Below are 16230 nucleotides of genomic sequence, written 5' to 3' on the forward strand. Positions count from 1 at the left end.
ACCATGCATCCATTATTTAATTTCACACTTTCAATTTTCACATGAAAATTGCATGGGGATCACTAGATACCCATATTTCGTACAGGGTGGCACTTGGGCCAATACCAACTGGTCTATGCACTCACATATGGGTCATGGGTCATGTTGGAGAGTTGGGTGAGGTTGGCACCAAGCATCTCGCCTACTTTGAAGACAGACAAATAGAAAGGCTAACATTCTATTTTATAGACATTGATATTTAAACTTGCTGACACAAACAGTAATCTCTTCTTTCAATTTAGAAACTTTAATTATCCTATACTATTGTTTTCTTCCAAAGTAATCTTTCCAACTTCTGTTCTCCATAGATGCAGTCTTACTAAACTGTCTCACACAACATGCATCTTAGTCATGTATTTATTGCTGATGACTCTTGCCTTTTTCAATACATAGTTACATAGATACAAAGATTCAACTTTGCTATCTGTCCTTACGTGCTCCATCTCTTTGTGTCTGTAATTTTGTTCTTTTCTTTTAGGGAGCTGCCTTTAGGTCCATTTTTATGTTTTACTTTTTCCACTTTCACCTCACCTCACCTTCTCTCCGGTGTTAAACATGGAAGCCATTATAATTATATAATTATGTATATATATACTGTATATATATATATATACTGTATATATATATATATATATATATATATATATATATATATATATATATATATATATATATATATATATATATATATATATATATATAAAATGTATGTCTCAGTTTTGACTTGATAAGTGTCCAGCATGGTTCAAAATAATTATTGCTGTTGTTTTCATTTAATGTGTGGGTTGTGTTTGTTTACAGCCACATTATTGTGATTGATTCTTTGCAATTACTGTACTTATTTAGGTATAGTTTTACCAAAGTTAGGCAGTATTAAGGAATTTATAGGTAGATCAGGTTATTAAGTTAGCTTTGGTTTAAATAAGTAACTGTGCATATCATGCTTATTAAAAGTATTATTTATCAATCTATAAAGTAAAATTTAAAAATATATATTTCAGTATAAATATTGAAAGGAAAATTTTATTTACATGTACATATGTGATGGAACCAATCTGGCAAATAGGCCTACCACAAACTATGCATACATGTGCAGTAACTAAATTTGGCACATGTCAGTAGTTCTCACTTTGTTGAACATTTTTAGTTGTAATTCTTTTCTTAAAGCCAAAATAAAAACATTTAAATGTAAGCTAGTTAGTAAACAAGTGTTTCTGTTTCAGGTGAGAAGCCGCACAAGTGTGTTGTGTGTGGGAAGGCATTCAGTCAGTCCTCCAACCTCATTACCCACATGCGCAAGCACACAGGATATAAACCCTTCGCTTGTGGTCTCTGCGAGAAGGCTTTCCAGCGGAAAGTAGATCTTCGACGCCATCGGGAGTCCGTCCATCCTAACTGTGAGCACATTCCTCCTCCTCCACCACAGCCATTCCCACATCACACTGATTCAGAGAACAACAACAATAACGACAGCATAAGCAACAACAATACACCATCTGAAGTGTCGAGCGAGTCATCCACTCCAAGCACCAACACCTTGCTATAAGTGGGAGGCTGTCCCATTTCTTTCTTCTAATTCCAAAGCAGTGTGTAGTGCTCTTCATACTCAGCACAGGGCACTTTTTGTATACACAGCTATACAGTGTACAGTTATGTTTAATGTACAATTAAACACAAAACTCTCGAGTCATCAATGTGCATTAATTCCACATGTAATTGTGCTACACTGCTGCTTAGATCAATGTACTTAAATGTTGCCTTATACAGTGTGATAGTATCACGTGGATATATGACAGACTGCAGCGCATTGCTCAACTGCCAACGTGTGATCATGATAACGTACATACATGATGAACCCTGCTGTTACTTGCTGTCAAGTGCATGGTCAGTTTGAATCACATCTATCCTGACATGATCACTGAATTCTGATATTCAGAAGCCAGACACCATGAGGCTATGGCACAAGGGTTTACTAGCCCTATATAAAAAAAACTATGAAGACATTGCATTTTGAATTTTCATAATTCTATTTTATGAATGTATCACAATGCTCTTTTGTGAAACTGAAATTTCCATTGGAGACTACAAGTTCTGGTCTGACTTATACTGTGTTATATTTTTTATAGTCTCATAAGTTTTGGAGTCACAGCAATATGATAAAGACACTAACAGTCAAGGTAATAGTAGTGTAGAAGAAGATAATAGTTTAGTCATTTAATTACACAGTTGAATATTCGTGATGCAGTCCTATAGTTACTTGCATGGCATTTATACAAGTCTTGGAAATCACAGTCATGCCCTATACGATCACGTAAGCTGTGTATCATAGGTGTAAATCAAGATACATATAGCCATGGTGTAAGCACAGGCAGATAGTCATGACAAACATGCATCACATGAAATCAATCATATCTATGACACTGGTACAGACAGCCAAATAGTTGTGATCTTGACAAAGACCAGATTCATAATCATGGCAGCTTGGAAGACAACTTCACAGGCACGAGTCAGAAATACACTTGTTACCTAATAATGTAAGTGGAGAGTCGTAGAGCCATGACTGGTCCACAGATGGTTTCAGTCATTGCGTTAGTCAATCTTCATGTACAAACTCTTCAGTATTAACCTGGAAAACCTGAGGGGTCCAAGTCGGCTCTATTCGTGAATTCACTTTGTGCTTTTAAAGCTTCCATGTAGTACACTGACTGTGGGTTTCAAGGCTTTTTTGTGGAATACTGTCTGCAGGTGTAAAGATTTCCACATGAAACAAGAGTCTGTAAGTCTAGACATCTGCATGGAACACCAACCCTACAAGTTCAGAGGCTTCTATGGGGAACACCCGAGACTGGGTGTAAAGGCCTTTCTGTGAAACACTTTTGCTGTGTGTAGAGCCAGTTTGATAATGAACCCAACATCTCTCCTTGCTTGTACTGTTTACAGGCAGCTCGAGAAGTGTTAGAGTGGCACATGTTGGCCAGACACGAGGTGACCAGAGAGACCAGTGATGTGGCTTACTCCTTAGTTCCTCGTCACACAGTTAGGGACTAGTCAGTTAGCATCAAACCAAAGTAAATTTAAGTCAGTTCTATTTATCATGGTGAACTAGTGACACTGAGGTATATTGATTAGGTTATTTTAATGTTCTTCCTATGTAGAGCCGATTTTAATGTCAAGAAATATTGTGTGAATATTTGTTTTTAGAATTTTACTGTACAGATGATTAATAAATTAGCAGAGTACTGTATTACTGTACAAATGAGGATGTAATTTGTTTTGTGAACTAGATAAAAAATGTGTTCATATTATGTCCTCAGAATTGTCATTGTTTCAATTATCATCTCTATATGGCCACCAGTTATTCTCTATGGTGAATACATTTGTAAATATTACGTGGTGCACGGAAATGATGTGGTTGGGCGTTCACACTGTGCCTTTATGATGTCTGTAGCCGTGTACAACAGTACAAGGCTGGTTCCCCTCTCCGGTTTCTCATTTGGTTTGGGCGTCAAGTGTCACACGATGCCTTCCGGCCTTATTTTCAAATGGACGATTGGAGTCAGTTCTGGATCTCTTCAGGTCCATTTTTTTTTTTTGAGCGAGTTGGGAGCCAGTCACAGCTTTCATGGTTACTCAAGCAGTTTTACCCTGTTATTAAATCCAACCACTAGCCCTTAGTGGTTTATTCTTTGTATAGTTTCTGGCCCCCAACTTTAATTTTTGCAATGTCAATATTGTTTAGGAGTGATGTTATCATGAATTTCAGTAGAATGTAAACCTGTCAGTATTTTAGTTGGCACACAGTTAATAGATAAATAAGTGAAAGTTTGAAAAGCCAGATTTATTCATGCGACATTTTTCTTGGGGACCAATTGTTGCAAGATATTGTGATAGCTCCAGCGACTTTGCCTGTATTGTGTCGTAATACAGTATATAAATACAGTATTATGTTCTGTAGAATTCCACTTGAACTTCACTCACTTGAGAAAGTACATGTGAACTTAAATTGTAAATAGACATTCAATTTTTATTTGTATACTGTCAAAGACAGATTCAAAGCCGCTGGTTATGAAAAACTTATATTTTAGTGAAAAAAACAATGTTTCTCACATTTTTTGGCTCATATTTTGTAAATATTTTTTTTACACTGCCAAAGAGTTATTGATTGTCGAAATGTTTGTGACAAAAGTTATCACTTTTTGCAAATGAAAATGCACTCTCAACCTACTAAAAACGTAAACAAATATTTATTTATGCAAGACAGAGTCCCAACTTCGTCTTTCAGTGTTTATTGTACTTGTTCTGGTGCATAATTTAATGCAAGTTGTCTCACACTCCACCCCAAGTCTTCAGAAAGTAATGCAGGAATCTGCAATTGTAATGTCTGGTGTCTACTGCTTGTCTAAATACAGTAATGTAAATCTTTGATTTACATGTCTCTCATCATCCTCCTCTTCACCTTCCACCAAACTCAACTACTCTTGGTTAGCAACATGTTTATTAGAAGACAAGGAATATAGATACTACTGATGTATATAATTTACACAATGAATATTGGAAAGCTAGAATTACCAAAGATGAATCATGGCCTGCACTGAGTGTGGCTGGGAGATGCGAGCTCCAGGAAAGTCAGCTCACTGAATCAATTTCTTTTTCAAAAAATCAATAAATCAATTGTATTCTGATGCTGTTTATATGTGAATATGGATTCTGACACATGACCCAACATCACAATACAGTACATCATTTACAGAAATATAGGAAAGCCGACGGCTCATCACAAACTCTCAGTATTATGCTAGTGTAAAGGGCACCCAACACCAGCCATAAGTGACATGTAGTCATGAGGCAGAATACTTGAATACAGTAAACCAAACACAGCACCTTTGCCCATACTTCAGTATGGCAGCATTACCCCCCTTCACATCTCAGTATGGCAGCATTATCCTATAACACTCATCTCAGCCTAGCACCATTCTCCTACCCCCACATCTCAGCCTGACATTATTCCCTGCCCCCCCCCCATCCCAGCCTGGCACTATTCCCCTACCCCCACATCTCAGCCTGACATTATTTCCCCCCCCCCCATCATAGCCTAGCACCATTCCCTTGCCCCCTCATCTCAGCCTGGCACCATTCCCCTGCCCACATCTCTACCTGGCACCATTCCCCTACCCACATCTCAGCCTGGCACCATTCCCCTGCCCCCACATCTCAGCCTGGCACCATTCCCCTGCCCCCCCATCTCAGCCTAGCACTATTCCCCTGCCCCCCTCATCTCAACCTGGCACTATTCCCCTGCCCACATCTCTACCTGGCACCATTCCCCTACCCACATCTCAGCCTGGCACCATTCCCCTGCCCCCACATCTCAGCCTGGCACCATTCCCCTGCCCCCCCATCTCAGCCTAGCACTATTCCCCTGCCCCCCTCATCTCAACCTGGCACTATTCCCCTGCCCACATCTCTACCTGGCACCATTCCCCTACCCACATCTCAGCCTGGCACCATTCCCCTGCCCCCACATCTCAGCCTGGCACCATTCCCCTGCCCCCACATCTCAGCCTGGCACCATTCCCCTGTCCCCCTCATCTCAACCTGGCACCATTCCCCTGCCCCCATATCTCAGCCTGGCACTATTCCCCTGCCCCCACATCTCAGTCTGGCACCATTCCCCTGCCCCTACATCTCACCCTGGAACCCTTATCCCATCACCCTAACCCCCATCTCTCTTTTGCCCTTACTTGACCCACTAAATTTCCAGAAACCCATCTTTCTGTCAGTTTTCCAAAACATTTATACCCACTAGTACAACTACTATTACATTTATTAGTATTATAGTATTAGTATTATCTAGTATTACATTTCCCTAACATTACTAGTCCTGTACTCGTCATCACACCCCACATGACCACTATTCCCATGCCCCGTCCCCCAGCCAGGCACAACAACTACCAACTACTATTCCAACACTGACATGACCATTGTCTCTGCATCTCAGTCCCTGCACTATGTAGCTATTCCTGATCCCTGTCTCCCAGCCTGGTGCCAGTAATCTCTTCTCCATTTTAGGACGTAAAATATGCAATGACACAAAAGCCATGGATTGTATTTACTGTTGGAGTTTAGTCATTTACAAAGAGGTTAATTTAATGTATGTATAACTAAGAAAATAAAGTATCTTCTCATGTTTTTAGAAAAAATGTATAATTAACCTTACTCTGCAGATAGGAATATAAAGGAATTTCAGTACAGAATTGAATTTGTTAAACCAGCCTCAAAATATATGCAGCATATTGTGTAACTTTATTGTATCTGGAAACTGCAGTTTTCCCATCTAAATACCTGTACATTAAGAGATTCAATATAATTTATAATACAGTATTACTGTATAACACACCCTGGAACACTAATCACACTGCACTGATACTTTCTAAACTGGACTACTTAATCAGCTATGGCAAAACTGAACCTAAACCAACTAGATCTATTACATGATAATGGACTATGACCAAGTACTAGCATGTTCTAAATAACTTCCAGAACCTGTCCAGGGATCCCTACAGTTGCTACTTTCACTCGACCCTGGCAGTTGAGATTAGAGTATGGGTCCGAGCCATCATGCATAACGGCACATCACGACTCATCTGAGACACAAGGTGTAACTGGAGCTTATGTGAAAAAGGGGGTACAGAAAGACAGCACACAGAGTGATATAATGCAATTGATGGTTAGAAAAAGCATTATGTCCTGTACTTAAGTTTAATGACACTTAAATGCAGTATCACAAATGGTACTTACACTGAGCAGAGATGTAAGACATTTACACATAACTTAAAAAGCATGACCACCCTCTACTTACACTTATGCATAAAAATGTAAGTGTTACAAGCACAGGTATACAAATTATAGTTAACAATGACACATGATTATAAACATATCAAAATATGAGAGAATACTCACATAAACATCAGGAGTTGTGTTTTGTAGAATACCCACAAAACAGCATGGGACGGCCTTAACTCCAACCTATATAATGCAAGGCACTTAATCTACAGATTTTGTTGATTGGTGGCAGTGATCCTTGCATCATTAGTCTCTTACACAGTAATGGCTAGCATTGAGAAGTACACAGTCATGCAATTACTACATGGTATCATATCAAGTGGTAGCAGAATGCACTGACACACAAGGCTCTTATTGATTTATGATCACTAACACTTATATGCAGAGTAGTTGTAGCCTTTCTGTAGATATGCTTGGTGCAGAAAGTGGAGCTGAAGTAGTAGAGGACGTTGAAGCAGATGATGTCATGAGATGGAAGCCCACACACTCTGCTCCCCACATAGATCAAACAGAAGCAGGACCAACCTAGTTGAAAAATCCTTGGATGTAACTGCCCAATACCATTCTGTAACAAGACAGAATGTTGGGTAACATTCAAAGTATGGCACAAGTGAGAGTGAGGATGCTGCAGGGACAGTGCAAGAGTGAAGTAATAATGCAAGCTTTTGCTTGGAAAGTAATCAAACCCTTTTCTTGCTCACATCACACCAGTTTTTGCTATGAAAGTGACAATAAACCTGGTGGCTGTACCCAAGGTAAAGTGCCCTAGTACCTTCCAAAAGGAAGTAAAATACTAATTATCCAAATAAAGCACCATGCTGGGAAGACTATTTAGCACCATTTGTGTTGCAGAATATCCAAAAGGCCATAAAATGTCACTCAGGAAGCCAACACGAGACCAAAAAGACACATGCCGAGCAACAGAACCTTGTGGAGACTATGAGCCACAATAACGTGGCTGAAGATATGATGACCAAACTACACATCAGAAAATGGAGAAACGACAATGTTTTGGTCCGTCCTGGACAATTATCAAGTCCTGTGTTAAAAGAGAGAAAGGTAGTCAAATAAATATGGAAAGAGAGGGAAAGGAAGTTGGAGTGAGGGAGGTTGGAGTTTTCCAACTATTAAGTGAACATTAAGTTCCATTAAGTGAACTTAGGTTAAGAATGTATGGCCAATACATAACCTAGCCATGGCCATTTTCCATTGTCTATTCTGGTGATAGGAGGGCCAAAAGAATAGTTTACCCTTAAGAGTGAGCAGCTTGTTACCTATAACCCCAGCCCAATGACCCTGCCAGCAGTCTAGAATTGAGGAATAAATGACTGGGTAGAAATCTGAATAAGGAATGCCTTTTTGGGAAATAGGTCAAGTGCAGATAGCCTCCATAGCAGCAGTGTCTGGATGTTCACTTAAGGTAATACCAATATGGCTGGGAACCCAGCAAAACTCAACTGTCATAAATTTACTAGAGATAAGAAATGGCCAATTTTGGATTTCAGCCACAACAGGATGCATAAATGACTCAAGAGCATGAGAGCACTGCAAGGGTCAACCACAATGACAAAGGAACATTGACGTCAGGAACGCATTTAACGAAGATCATACAAGACTGCATAAATTTCCGCACTGAAGATGCTAGTCTCCAGAGGTAGACAGCACATTTAGGTTTGGTAAGCAAAGATAGCAGAGCATCCAACACCATCAGCAAACTTGTACTCATCTGTAAATAAAGCAATAGAGTGTGAGTGTAAAGAAAGATGTTCAAGGAAAAAGATATTTCCTAACTGTAGGAGGGTTATAAGCCTTTACTATGGGGGGTCAAGGTCTTCTAAAACTCTGCAAGTGGGACCCTCCATGAGGGGGCAAGGAAGGAACAACATGAAGAGAAATTTTAAACTAGAATCAAAGGGGGGACTCTTGCAAGAAAAAAGGGAAAGGGGGGGAAAGAAAACAGTGTCCACATGAGGGGTAACATTCAAAATAAGGCATAAACTTGAGGATGTTGCAGGAACAGTGCAAGGGAGTGAAGGCAGTAATGATTACGACAATCCTGTAGACAGTATGCCAATTTTCAACAAACAAGCTCAGGGTTGAGAGGGTTGAACAAAAGGCACCAGAAATGAGGCATAACCCAGTATGGTGCAAAGCATCAAGATTATGAAGAGTGGAAGGAGAGGCAGAGGAGTAGACAGGACAGCATAATCAAGTTCAGACAGCATGAGAGAGTAGTGCAAATAGTGGAAAGTGGTCCATCCAGGAAGTGTGGGACAAGACCAAGTAAGGTAAGGGCTTAGATAATTCAGCTTGGAGGCGAGAGTTATGGGGTGACCAAGACGAACAAGTTCAAAGATTAACCAAAAAAAAAGTTTGCAGAATCTGTATATAGAAGGGAACTACTATAGTGACAATTGGGGATGAACAACCTACTTCTGAGTAAAAGTCATAGCACAAGTCTTAGTTGTGGAGAACTTCCAGGATAACATGGTATCAAATGCAACTTGAAGCTGTCACTGGAGGAAGGTAAAGGGAGGAAGGAAGGAACGAAGGCCAATTAGGAAAAAAAAAGGTTAGTGCTTGGTACACTACCTTAGGGAATACCTTCATATTGTTGAAAAAGTTAGAGAAAGTGGTACCAATTTCTCACCAAAAACAAACTACCAGAGAGGAAGCGCTGATGGAAGAGCAGGAGATTGTCACAAAGGCCAAAATAATGAAGTTGAGATAAAATATTTTATCTCCAGGTGATGTCATAAGCCTTTTTTATTGTTGCCACTCCAAAGGAATGGCAACAATGGAGGTTTTCACAATAAAGGCATTATGAATGTATACCTCCAAGTCCAATAAGACATCAGGCATGAAGCAAATCTTGAGAAAATGAAATAGAGAGGCAAAGAGGTAGCGAGTGTCTTCCAAGAACTACATTAGACATACATTGACCATGCATTCAAAAGTTTGCAAATGCAATTCATCAGGGCAATGGGGCAAAAATCCCTATGGAAAGTCCCTAGAGTAACAAGTTTCCGAATGAGAAGAACAACCGCCTCAAGCCAGTCATCAGGGACTGACAATGTCTCCCAAATACAGTTATAGATATTCAGCAAATACTGCCAAGTACACTGAGGGAGATGATAATGCATCTCATAGTGAAAATGATCTGAGCCTGCGTCCATAGACCTGAAGAGAGTTAGGACAAACTGGAGTTCCAATAGAGAGCATAGATGAGAGCTGTAGGCAAATGTGAAAGTTCAAGAGACAAGATTCAATAAGAAGCTATGAGAAAGGAAAGTAGGATGAAGAACCAGAGATAACAGTTGAGAAGTGCTAACCCAGTACATTTGCGACAAGCATTGGATCTGCCATGACAGAACCACGGAGATAAAGGACAGGTGATACATCTGGAACAAATTTATCTGCAATCTTAGATTTTCTTCTGGATTCAAGGGAGAGGGGTGTCTACTGTAATGATGGAGACACAAGATTTCCAATTATCATGCTTAGTTGTACGAGTGGCCCTACAGGCCACCACAAAATAAGAATCGAGTGTCTGTCAATGTTGGTGTCTTTTCCAAACTTTATGCTTACAACGTACAGCCTGAGCAGTCAGAATTCCACCAGGGAATGCACTGCCGCATGCAACAGAACTTGTGGCAAAGAACAGAGCAGAGGGCAGTGTCAAATAAGGTGTTGTGAAAAAGAAGGTGGGCTCAAGATTCAGATATGTCAGAAAGAGTAGCATGGAGAGTGAAAAGATTTCAGTCAGCCTTATCAAACCACCACCAAGGGAAAGAGAGAAAAATGGATAGAAAAAAAAAAGTTAAGAAGATGGGGGGAAATGGTCATTGTTATGGAGGTCATCAAGATAATTCCATGTGAGTTGTACAGTATATAAATAGAAGAGGAACAGACAATAAGATCAAGACAGGAAATGGTGCGAGTGCGCAAGTCAACATTAATTGGGTCACCAAAATTCAGCAGACAACAAAGAAGAGGACAAAGATTCTAGAAGACAGCCTCAAGCATTTGTCAGATCATCGTCCAAGAGGGCATGCCAGTAGTTAAAATCTAAAAAGCAGCATAGGCTCTGGTAATGAGTACAACAGGTGTTTAAGATCAGAAAGAGGAAGCAAAAATGTGGGAGGAGATAAATGGAACAAACTGTGTATCATTTACTCACAAAGATACAGGCATCAGGGGAATAAATGTTCAACTGAAAATACAGGGGGACAAAGAAAATATCTTTCTGTATCGAGAAAGCAGTAGAGTTAGGGGCCCACCAAAAGCTGCATGGGGAGAGATAACCGTGGAAGTGACCAGAACAAGCACCAAGCATCAGCTCCTGCTGATGATTGGAACAATGGATGCTTAAACAATGCTGGGAAAACTGAGAGATCAGAGTCTGGACTTCATAGAAATTGGCATTAAAATCCCATATATTCCAATGAGTAATAGATATTATCAAGAACAGAAATAGCAGTAAGAAAGAGAGAAAACTAAGGTAAGGAAGAGCACAGTACTGTATACTAGGGAGCATCAGAAGCAGGTTCAGTGAAATCAGGGTGGAAGGGCTGGTGTAACAGGTAAATCCAGTAAAGACAGCAAATTTGAGAGGATGGCGGGAAGGGACAGATGAACTGACAGGGTCCAGTGTGGGAGGGGCAGTCGAGAGAGTGGTGGCGAGGAAGGACAGAAATGGCAGAGTGCACTTGATCAAGCACTAGAGGCAGAATCAAGAACCAAGGGAATCTCCATAGTGGGATAAGTAGACTCCACCACCAAGATGGGAGGGGAGACAGGGACAGAGCCGGAGGTGAAGAGCGGGAGATGGACCGAAGCCTTTTTACCTGCTGGGGAGAAAGATGCAGGAACCAGGTTTATATCTCTAAATGAGACAAAGGCATACCAATAGCAATGAACTGTGCCACAACTTCCAGTTTCAGGCAAGGAGGGAAACGAGAGCTGGCAACTCAAAGACAGCAGGGAGGAGGAAGAACAATGGCCTGGAAGATCAGTTTTTATGGAGGCGGCATTATTCCCCACGAGATGACAGTCAAAAAATGCCAAGAAAGCCATTGAAAGGCACCACACTGCGCAGAAACTGAAGAACAACAACAAAGGGAAAGGAAGTGACGTAAGGAGTTCCATGAAATCTCCTACTGCCACCAAGAAGAGGAATGCAGATGGGACATCATCAATGAAGCCACCTGCTTGCTGTACAGATGGTGATAAATATGCATAAAAAAATATCAGATGCAAAGACGTGAAGAGGTTCAACCAGTGAAGTACATCACTGGGCCGACCTGATAGAGGTGGAGCTACAGATAAGCCCCCAGGTTTGGACACCACGCAAGCAGCGCCCGAAGCCAAGACCGAGCCGGCCACCAAGGAGCCAGAAAAATCACCCTTCCTTGGTAGGATTCCAACCTGACTAGGACCCATGGAAATAGCCGGACCAGGCAGAAAAGATACAGGAACCTCCACCTCAACCAGTCAAGTGGAAAGGCATCAACAGCAAGGGCCCCATAATTGGGGAATAGAACCGTGTACAAGGGAAGACAGAGTCTATGCTGACATAAAAAGGCCCATGTCTGGGCACTCTAACATCTTGCAAAGCTACAGGAAGGTGGCGGCATTTTAGGTCTACTCCATGAAAACGGGATAGAACTAGGACAGACAGACTGAGAGGATGTTGGACACTCCCTGGACATGAACAGCCTGGAGAGCCAAACCCCAAGAACCTAGCAGTAGCGCTACATAAAGCCTCCACTTTCAAAGAGACAGGGACCGAAGTGACCCACTCTCCCGGTGGAGACAGTGAATCATGGGGAAACCATCAAAATGGAGCTGGAGCAGAGCTCAAAGGAATCCAAACCTTCTGCAGCCCATGTAGCATGACTGCAAACTCCCAAGCCATATTGTAAGCCCAAAGGAGAGATGGCTAACGACCTTAGCCATCTTGGTGCTGCTGGTTACAAAGCCCCAACCCAGAACCGAGGCGTCTGTGAAGATGTCAAGCGCGGGCGAAGGAAGGTGCCAGGGAACTGAACCCCAAAGAGGAAGGTGCCAGGGAACTAAACCCCGAAGATGAAGCTGGCAATGGGTCACGGGGGCGCTTATAACTAACGATTGCTGTGGCAGCGAAAGCGGCTTTTCTAGCAATACCAGAATAGCCGCCGAAGCCAAGCCTTACCCAGAGGAAAACAGTGCAAGCAAAGTTCAGTCTTCCACACAACCCCTCGAGCAACTGTCGAGTCACCTAGAGCAAGCTCATCACCAACAGATGGAGATGAAGCAGCCTGGTCAAAGCTGCCAGAGGCACAGAAAGCAATGTTGACCAAGAGCCTACACCAGTCAGTTGTCGAGGTAGGTCAAAAAATCCATCATACAAACACAATCCACAATGACTTGTGAAGCTAATTTAGACTAAATGAGAGAACAAGAAAGCAGTAAGCCTGCCACCCAACCAAAAATCTAGTCAGTCCATGAACTCTGAATGTATTGGGATGTGCCAATATGCACCCTAGAGGTCCAGGGAAATCATTCAAGCATCCATCTTGAGAACGAGGTGGACCTGGGAGAAAGTGGCCTCCCATTAGTAGGGACAAGGAATGTATTGGTCCAGTTGTAAAAGATCAAGGATAACCCAGATATCCAACGAGTCTTATTTTGGATCCGTGAAAGGGCAGAGAAAACCCACCGAGGAGACGAAGTCATTTTGACCATGTTGCAAGCCATCCATTTCAAGATGACCCAATGCAGCTGAGGAGAGGAAGCCTGCCTGGAAAGACCCAAACCTCAGGGAGAGGAAGGAATCACCCAACTTCACCGCAGGCTATGGGAAATGACCGAAAAAGCTTATGAATCACATGACCAGAAGTCGGCAAACCACGCAAAGGGGAAGGGGGAAGGGGTCCCGGGAGCCACAGGACACACCAGAAAGAGACGTTTCATTACATTCAACATTAGTTTCCTGGACAGGCTCTGTTGGTGGCTCCCTGTTGGTACCTCACAAAATAAAACAAACACAAGGGAAAAACACCAGGTATGGTGGAGGACAGTAGAAGACCATTAACCCCAAGAAGAGGAATCGAGGACATGAAACCCAACCAAAAACCACCCAGGCCCAGGTCGACCCAAGAACAATACTGTACCAAGTATCAAGCTACCAAAACCCTGTTAGAATGTCAGAACTACCGAGTTCAAATCTCAACCCAGGACATATGGGCAAAAACAGTACACAAAACCACGAATCACCATACACGACAGGACAATGCACTCTGAAAGCTGGGACCATAAAAGACAACCAGGGACAGGTGAAATAAAATGCCAAGAACACCCTATCACCACAGTGATGAGAAAACCCACTAGCGGATAGACATTCATCAAGTTTTTTCTTTTTACACAGGTGGGTACAGGAACAGACAATGCTGACTCCTGTTTGCAGGCTGAGAGCTTTCCCATCCTATAACTCATATTAAGTCTTACCCACTAGTTTTCCCTGGAGTAAGACCTGCCAATCATTAAACAACAAGATACCGAATCACTGCTGGTTGAACAGAGGCATACAGTAAAGGATTGGCACATAAATAAATAATAAATAAATAAATAAATAAATAAATATGTTTATTCAGGTAAGGTACATACATACAAGTGATGTTACATTAATGGATTGATATATAGATAGAGCTAGTACATACAATGCCTAAAGCCACTATTACGCAATGCGTTTCGGGCAAGAAAAACATTAATATCTAGAACTTAATACTAATTGAGAATAAAGAATAAAAAGTGTTGAGAACAAATACAAATAAAGATAAAAAAAAAGGGGGAACATGACTGAAAAAGCAGCACAAATACAATAGGTTGACAAACAGTGTTGATTAAAAAAAATAACAGACATGGGTTGACAATAGAGGAGTGAGGTAGGTTACAGGGAATTTATTAGGTAGTGTTTAGTTTTTATCTTAAACTGGTTGAGAGAGGTACAGTCTTTAACATGGTTGGGAAGGTCATTCCACATTCTGGGAATGTGGAATAGCTAATAATCTAATATACATACATAGCTAATCACATAGCTAGAACATAGCTAATCACCCTTCTCAGCCAGGATATAAACCTATGTCCAATTGCCTGTGAAGCGTAGGGCGAGTGTGTTATCACTGCACCCTTCGGAACCAGCCAGACCAGGAGCCAAATCAGAAGAAACAAAAACGAGCAGTTAAATGTAATGAAATGCCTCTTTCTGGTAGGGCTTTGGAGGCTCCTTGTTCCTAGCTACCTGGATATCGCCACCCATTTCAATCCTTGCCAGGCCTTTGCAAGTCATTGTAAACCTAACCGGAAGCAGCAGGCAAAACATGGCTCCCTCTATAGAGACACAAGAAGCAGAGGATCCTAAATTATTCTAACCACTTAAAGGCTAACATAATAGTAGGCAAGACAAAAGAATCAGCAAGGTAAGCAGAACATAGAATACAATACACTAAAACACCAAATTAAATGAATTGCCAAAGGACTGTGCACCTTCCTCCTTGATTCCTTAGCCCAGATACTTATTGATGTCTGTAAACCTAGTAATCACGTGTAAGGAAATATGCCTTACATATTTCCTTACACGGTCCTCCTTCCTGCCTGTTGAAACATGGTTTCGCAGTCGTGGAAACCCAGACTGTGTGGTTTCCGCCATGCAGTTCGCCGGCTCCAGTCTTCGCATGCGTAGGTAGACAAGCCGTAATTCACCGAGGGCCTCAAACCTTCGGCTACCCTTACCTGGTTTTACCCGCCAGTCGAAGCGATTTACTGGGGGTGTAGCCATTGTTGCATATAAACAGATACGAGGAGTTACAGGTGAGAGTTGAGTGCAGGTGGCAACCAAAGCAGACGAAACCACGCGAAGGTGCGGCTGTTCCCTCTCAGAGGTACTACCCCATACACCCCAAAGAAAAAAAAATATGCATTAATATGGTCTAAATATAAATAATAATAAAATTATATGCATTAATATGGTCTTTGTGTGCATTGTATGATAAAATTTTACATTACACAAATTTGTGTTAACACATTATTTGTTCATGCATTTGAAAATATTATGTATTCAATCATTTTTGGCAAGAAAAATTAAAATGTACCAGAATGCAAGAATGAAATACAAAAAGTGTTTAAAACAAGAAAAATTGACACCAACTCATTGCAAGCAAACTACTCATTATGCTATTTAATTTTAGGTGTTGAAGGACATGCCCATTTTATGTAGAAGTTATGCTGGTCTATATGAACTGTCACTATATTATTAGATTACTGAAGTTAATGGGGTGTGTTGACCATCAAAGAACATGCTACACAAGA

The 16230-nt window shown here is 41.3% G+C and overlaps 1 protein-coding gene across 2 annotated transcripts in view; it reads left to right on the forward strand.

Moving 5' to 3' along the window:
• Positions 1 to 6239, forward strand: part of LOC123763940 (zinc finger protein Gfi-1b) — an 85971-nt gene extending 79732 nt beyond the window's left edge. For both annotated transcript variants that reach the window (XM_045751270.2, XM_045751271.2), the window contains one exon: positions 1263 to 6239. In XM_045751270.2, coding sequence (XP_045607226.2) covers positions 1263 to 1585 — 323 coding nt within the window. In that variant the 3' untranslated portion in view covers positions 1586 to 6239. The remainder of the gene's footprint in view (positions 1 to 1262) is intronic.
• The last annotated feature ends 9991 nt before the right edge of the window (positions 6240 to 16230 follow it).

The sequence above is a fragment of the Procambarus clarkii genome, chromosome 23 (genome assembly GCF_040958095.1).
Source record: "Procambarus clarkii isolate CNS0578487 chromosome 23, FALCON_Pclarkii_2.0, whole genome shotgun sequence".
In the NCBI taxonomy this organism is placed as follows: domain Eukaryota; kingdom Metazoa; phylum Arthropoda; class Malacostraca; order Decapoda; family Cambaridae; genus Procambarus; species Procambarus clarkii.